The 7,293-nt window shown below is 37.3% G+C and overlaps 1 protein-coding gene across 2 annotated transcripts; it reads right to left on the reverse strand.

Moving 5' to 3' along the window:
* Positions 1-2,633: 2,633 nt before the first annotated feature.
* lepa (leptin a) lies at positions 2,634-7,015 on the reverse strand. 2 transcript variants are annotated; one of them, XM_022679408.2, is made up of 3 exons: positions 6,930-7,015; positions 4,922-5,141; positions 2,634-3,591 (listed from the first exon to the last, which is right to left on the reverse strand). In XM_022679408.2, the coding sequence occupies exons 2-3, from the start codon at positions 5,069-5,071 to the stop codon at positions 3,223-3,225; spliced, it is 519 nt and encodes a 172-aa protein (XP_022535129.1). In that variant the 5' UTR covers positions 5,072-5,141; positions 6,930-7,015; the 3' UTR covers positions 2,634-3,222. The 2 variants fall into 2 exon arrangements, with proteins under 2 accessions (XP_022535129.1, XP_049339635.1); XM_049483678.1 differs by lacking the exon at positions 6,930-7,015 and having other exon boundaries at positions 4,922-5,511.
* Between the last annotated feature and the right edge of the window lie 278 nt (positions 7,016-7,293).

Consider the following 7,293-nt stretch of genomic DNA (forward strand, 5'->3'; position numbering starts at 1 on the left):
GTGTTAATGAAAAATGATTTAAAATAGTTTAATAGTCTCATATGTTAACCAGAACATGTAAATGAATAAGCTTTAATGTTTGAAACACTTCGGCACTTTTTGTGCTCAATACATCTCATTAAATATTGTGGATGCAAATGACATCTGTTTTGTAGGCTGACTCACTCTCTGTTTGCTAATGCTTGATTTGTTAGCAGATTAGTGGAACAGTTAAAGGTTTTAGGTGACAGATGGTCTGGACAGACTTGTAATGCTAATGATGTTTTACCTGAAGCTCCAAACCTCAAGCGGTAAACGTCTCGGACAACAGACGATGTGTTTGGAGTAAAATTTTGTAGTTTTTTTTTCCTAGGTAACCCAATGAAGGAGGCAAGATATTTAATGAAACCTCCATTCTTGTGAACCATACCATACCTTGTTTTCTATCCAACTTGATTTGTGAAAATGTTGGCCGTAATGCAAAGCGTCACATAAAGGAGGGCATATTGTTGCTGTCCAATAAAAAACACTCATCTCCATTTTTGTCGATTTTTAGTTTACTACATAATTTGAATAAATTTGACAAACTGTCCCTTACACTGTGCCAAAATGTGTTGATGAACGGACCAATAGAAACTCTTCAAATTGACCTAAAATAAACTATTTTTACATTGACTTCCATTGAAAGTTTACAAGGTTTTTTCTCTCTCCTGTAAAGCTGCTGTTTTGGAGATAAGTGTTTTTCATTGGACAGTGACGATATACATTTTCCAACAGTGGATGTCATACTAGAGAACTGGAGCAACCCCTTGCCAAGCCTGGCTGCTGTGTCTGTTAGCATCCCAGCTCCAATCTTACTGAGGTTGGCTGTTAGAATTGTGGCTAATGCATCCCAACCCTGCTGAACCTGGCTGCTGTGTCTGTTACCATTGCAGCTGTACATTTGCAGAGGGCTGGCTGCTAGCATAGTGATTAACCGGCTTTAACCTGGCTGTGCCTGGCTGCTGTTTCTGTTAACATTACACAGACGTCCTAGGTCTCCCGGTAGTTGCGGGAGTCTTCTGCATATCAGTAATGGCTTCCTGATGCCCACAGATCGGATGAAAACTCCCGGAATCTAGACTGAGTTACCCAAGAGTGAACACAAACAGTGACCAGGCGACTTTTTTTTATCTAATTATGTGGGAAAGAGAGAGACCGAAAGGCGCTCCCCTTGTGTGCATATTCATGAAGCACATGCAAAACAGAGAGGGTTCTGATGGGCATGTTCTCTTCAAAGCAATCAGTTTTTAGTGTAGGCAGTAGTGTTTTTTTTTTTTTTCCCCTCCTGGACGGGATGCGTTCAGCAGTGAGTAAGAGAAGGAGCGTCATGGCTCCCATCAAAACTCATTTCACCTCTCACTGCTCTAAAGTATATCCATGTCTGGTAAAAGTATAAAACAAAACTATTAAAGTCTTCCCCGTTGTACAGTTTGCAGTTTACAGGTCCAGGGGTACCTCCTTGAAATTATTTTGTTGCAACCTGAGGTATCTGCATTACAGCTCCAACAGTGTTTGGATCAGCCTCGCTAATCCAACTGCTGTATCTTTTACTATTGAGGCTCTAACTTTGCTGAGCCCAGCTGTTAGCATTGTTATACTCTTTCTGAGATCATTTCCCATCATGCTTCTGGTGAAGTTTACATACGATACATATTACATGTTAATATTACATATATTTTGCGTTCAATTTTGACTATAAGATTCATTACCCCCTTTTTTTCCTACAACCTTGTATTACAAAGAATCAGAGTTTCACTGCTATACATTTGCCTTGTTTTAGAATTAGTGCAATGAAAACATTATTCTTGCAAAATGTGTATTTATTAAACTTGTTTGTATCAAAAATACCACTGCACGATAAGACAATGTAGTGCAAAATAAAATAACTTTGATTATATAATGACTTTAATTGTCTTTACCTGTGTTTAAAATACTCTACATATTAAAGTAAGAAGCACACAAATCATATTAACAGCAAACAGTAAAATATTCTTGACTTGCGGCTTCCCGTAGCTCTCCTATTGGCTGTTAACACTGTTCGAGTCTCTATTTGCCTGAGCAAAGTCTGAAGACTTGCGATAATATTAAACACGGTTGATTTTATTGGAACGCCAGGACGAGAACCCGACTGACTCTAGCAAGACTAGTGATTTTTTCCAGACTCTGGAAATTTGTTTGCGACAGAGAAATCGCTTGAAAATTACTAGGTGTAAGATCGGCATAACCTGCTCCAATCAATGCAGATACTGGCAGATGTCTCTGTTAGCATCATGGCTAACAGTTGCTTCAAAATGTCATCATTTTAAACAGTATATTTTGTTAGCCGACTTTCACCTGTTACTTTCACCTGGATGTTAAATGCTGCACTCTTTCTGCCATCTTTCATGCACAGTGCCATGTGGGCAGTCACTGTATTGTCTCTTTCCCAGGGCCCAGACATCTATAAATTCAAAAAGTGTGTGTTAATTCTTAATTCTTGGAACTGGAAGCCTTTACTTCCTTATATCATTACATAGAATTTAGTTGTTTGCTGCTACATCAATTTTATATTATATTAATTTACAAATGCTCGATTTCACACTTTTATTGGTGATATATGCTCGAACCAACCATGACTTAGAAAGGTTTCTTTTTATTTCAGTGAAATCTGCAGTTGCGAATATATATATATATATAAAAAATATGCATTTTACAACCTGCTTTCAATGACATCATATACAATAAATAATTACAGCTGCAAATAACCTTCAATTTTACTATATTAAATAATTGACAATCCATAGAACATATGTAATATCAAAAAGTGCTTGATCCATAGTGGGCATATGCTGGTGTTCCAGGCAGGGAGAGAGGATTTGTGCTTCCCAGCATCATCGGTCATAGGTCTTCTGGTAAGGTGGTGTGACATCATCACTGAGCGTGCTCGGCTGGTGGTGAGGTCAGCTTGCTGTGTGTGTGTGAAAGTTAATACTGATTGGAGTCGTGGCTTGCAGTCAGAGATACTTTGCCCTTCCTTTGTAGGTGGCTTGGCCACTGAAGGTTTCAGCTTTTCAGATTTCTTTTAAAATACATATACAGTACATATTCATAAACATTTTTAAAACGTAGCGGTTACAAAAGAGTTCTTTGGTCTATAAATATGTGATCATAAATAAATAGCATAAATATTGTAATAAAATAGACAGCGTGAAGGAGGTTCTACTAGCAGGTCTTCAGCTTGTCTAGGTTGTGTGTAAGTCTCTGTAAGTATTTCTGCAGTCTGTCCAAAGCTACGTGGCCCAGGGTGATGTGGAACATTCTATTGTTCTTTAGGAAGGCCTCCAGGGTCTTCTCAGTGGATGTTTTCCTGTGGGGACACTGCAGGGAGCTCATCCTCTCCTCCAGGTCACTCTGCAGCTTGGACACATCGCTGCGCAGCTGGGTCACGTGGCCTTTGGGCAGGCTGTGCAGGACTCTCTGGAAGGCGCTGAGGGTCTCCACCACAGACGTCAGGCCTTCGATGGGCTTATCAGACGGCAGCTCGGGGAGCAGCTCGGGACTGTCCAGGATCAAATTATGGAATATCGGCAGCTGTGGGAGAAGATAGGAGCTTTGGTAAGATAAAAAGAACCAAGTCTGTTCACCATTGAAACCTGTTTTGTAGTTTTTTTGCTATTTTAATAGTAGCGTTTGTTTTTCTCTGGCCAAAAAAAAACACTACCAAATATTATGACCAGGTAAAGTAACCAATATTGAATTTCCAGGGGCATTTGTTAACAGATAAGATCTAAAGTAGGTATTAGGCAGCAAGTGAACTGAAAGTTCTTGAAGCTGATTTGTTGGACACAGGAAAAATGGAAAAGAATATGAATATGCCCATATAGGCTACGTTTACATTACAGGCTAAAGTGATTTAAATCTGATTTTTTTTTGCTCAATGTGGCTCAGATCTGTTTTTTTCATGGAGCTGTGAAAGTGACTGAAATCTGATTTTAAAAAAAAAACGGATTTGGCACTTTCACACCACATTGACCAAATCTGATTTTTTCAAATCAGAATGAGATTTTTTGCTTAATGTGGCTCAGATCAGATTTTTTCATAGCAGTGTGAACATGCCAAATGCGTTTCAGATTCGAGTCACTTTTATATATGGTTCTAAATCGGGTGCGTATCCAATCCATGGACGTGCAACATGAATGTGAACGGTCAAATTGTAATTCGTCTTTTTGCTTTTACACATTACGTGCTATCTCTTGGTGCACCTGTGCAGCTGTAGCTGCAAAAACAGCAAAAGCAAACCAAGCTAACGCATCCATTTACCTTTATAAAGCTACGAGTCATCTCTCAAATATGACGTTTTTTGTTATTGGTGAAGAAGGTGACGTTTATACACGTTTCAATGTGCGCATGTAAGGCGTTTCAGGGACAGATTTGTTCACATTACACACAGATACAGTTCACTTACATTTGTGAATGTGAACCGTCAAGATTTCCATATCAAAAAATCGGATTTGGGCAATGTGGCTTGTAATGTAAATGTAGCGTTAGATTATTCAGAGTGATGTACTCATAGCATTTAGCATTTACAGTTTTTTAAGTTGTCTTGGTTCTATGTAGCCTTTACTAAACGCCCCTTAAAGAACCACTTTGTAAAAAATAGTATATAGTAAAGGATGAGTATATTTCTAGTCAGTGAGTAAGTAGAGGATAGCAGCGTGATTGTAAGTAGCCTGACTACCAGAGGGAAGAAGCTATTGCTAAGCCTGGCCTTTGTTGTGTTACAACTTGTGTTACAAAATGTATTGTTGTTAACTAAACACACATAAGAAGAGTGTATGCCTCAAATGGTATCATATATATATATATATATGTAAACGGGTAAACGTATTGACACATTGGTATTTATAGAAACATGCACTACCTCATCTCGTTGCCTCTGGATTCTGGCGCTGATGTTTTCAGCCTGCAGTTTGATCAAGTTCCTCATAGTATCTGCAGGGAGAGGCAGTCCATGACAGAGAGCGAGGATGCTCACTACACAGGAGCACAGCAGAGCTGGGTATGAATGCATACTTCTTTATTTCTTCTTTTTCTTCTTCTTGTGTCAGAAGCTGTGCAGCAATCCAATAGTGCAGCACTATCTGTGAATAACAAGCAATGCTTTAATTTCCCTGTCCAACTTAAATCCAGTAGCCACTACCAATAAAAACAATGCACTGTAAAAATAAAAAAGGTGATACAAATGGATTCTTTAAGTGATGCCACAGAAAAAGCACCTTTTCTTCCATAAGTAACTTCTTAAAGGTCCAAATACATATTTATGTAGATGTTATTCACAATTGTATTGATTCTCGAAACATGTTCATCACCAGAATTGGATTTTAGGGACTGTTTAAATATTTACACAAAGCTGGACAATATAATTCAGCATAATTCAGCCAGCATGAGATCAGTACTGTCCCTACAGTAGCAAGACTCATAGTACAGCCATACAGCTTTGGAAAAAAAATTAAGAGACCACTTCAGTTTTTGAATTAGTTTCTCTTATTTTGCTATGTATAGGTACATGTTTGAGTAAAATTAACATTGTTGTTTTATTCTATAAACTACAGAAAACATTTCTCCCAAATTCCAAATAAAAATATTGTCATTTAGAGCATTTATTTGCAGAAAATGAGAAATTGCTGAAATAACAAAATAGATGCAGAGCTTTCAGGCCTTGAATAATGCAAAGAAAACAAGTTTATATTCATAAAGTTTTAAGAGTTTATAAATCAATATTTGGTGGAACCCTGTTTTTTAATCACAGTTTTCATGCATGTTGGCATGTTCTCCTCCACCAGTCTTACACACTGCTTTTGGATAACTTTATGCCACTCCTGGTACAAATATTCAAGCAGTTCAGTTTGGTTTGATGGCTTGTGATCATCCATCTTCCTCTTGATTATATTCCAGAGTTTTTTTTTAATTTTGTAAAATCAAACAAAACTCATCATTTTTAAGTGGTCAATTATTTATTTATTTTTTTCCAGAGCTGTATTTAGTGGGTATGAAGAATTGTATGGTATATGCGAATTTGGATTTTTTTTTTATTAAATAATTTATAGGTGAAACTAGAAAATGCGAATATTATAACACTCTCATAGCGACTGACAGTTGGGTAAGTTATCTCTCATCAAGCATCCCAATTTAATTTAAACCCCTGTATAATCTTTAAAATTCTGCAAAGTCCTCCTGTCCTAAGTGTAAAAATTACTTTTCACCCAGATTTTAATAAACCACTTTAATAATTAAGAAACATTTTTGAAAAATCATTTAAAAAAAAAACTAAATATTCAAAGAAACTACCTAAATCTAAAAAAAAAAGTGGCTCAAAGATAATCTACACATGGATGGTAGTGTATAGATTTTATGAAAATATAAATGATAGAAATCAAACAATTAAAATTTTAACATGAAACAAGATAATTTAGTGGGGTTTTTTTTTATTATCTGTTGTCATATATAGTGGTGGGTCATTTTGACCCTTAAGAGAACAAAATAATTAAAATACAAAGCACAATTTTGAGAAATATTAATGATAAAAAAAAATTCTATAATATTGCAAACCTAGTTGAACTTGCCTAGTGAACACTTGATTTACAAAATTCCTCACGGAACACTTTGGACTTGAATAAACAGTCATTGCATAACTCTAGTGTGTCCACGTATTTCAACACATAGAAATCTACACAGGGTTTCCCCACATTATGTTGCAATAATCATATAATTGCAAAATAATGAATACAATCAGATTGAATGAATAGAACCAATACTGTATACTGATATTATATATAATATAGAGCTGTATTTAAGCAGTGTCCTCAGTATCTTATCCACAGGCTGCACAGTGAGCTGTATAAACACAGAGACAGAGAGGGAGGTCTTACCTTGAGGTGAGAGAGCTGTGTCATGCTTAGGCTCCATCAGTGCTGGAGCTTTATAGTAGATAGCTGTTGACTCATCTGTGAATCACCTCAGGCTTTCCTGCTATACTGTCCCAGAGGCCGAGGGGAGCAGGGGGAAAGGGACAACACCCCCACCCCCACCCACCCTCACCCCCTTACACACGAAAACCCACTCACACGCTCAGACATGTGCACTTTTAATGCATTATATCCACTTCACTGGCTGGTAGTGTAAGGAGTGTGTCACAGATGGTTACTGCGTCATTTCCCAGACTTTTCTGAACAGGGGCTGAGGATTTGACGTCTTCGCACGGGTCATTATTATTGCGGCATTTTAATACACAAA

Source organism: Astyanax mexicanus, chromosome 9 (genome assembly GCF_023375975.1).
Source record: "Astyanax mexicanus isolate ESR-SI-001 chromosome 9, AstMex3_surface, whole genome shotgun sequence".
In the NCBI taxonomy this organism is placed as follows: Eukaryota; Metazoa; Chordata; class Actinopteri; order Characiformes; family Acestrorhamphidae; genus Astyanax; species Astyanax mexicanus.

What these genes read in the sequence shown, in the direction of transcription:
- lepa (XM_022679408.2), bottom strand. Translation starts at nt 5,071, where the DNA reads ATGCATTCATACCCAGCTCTGCTGTGCTCCTGTGTAGTGAGCATCCTC. An exon ending in TCCAGAGGCAACGAGATGAG is followed by an intron (nt 3,592 to 4,921) that starts GTAGTGCATGTT and finishes CTTCTCCCACAG; the next exon opens with CTGCCGATATTCCATAATTT.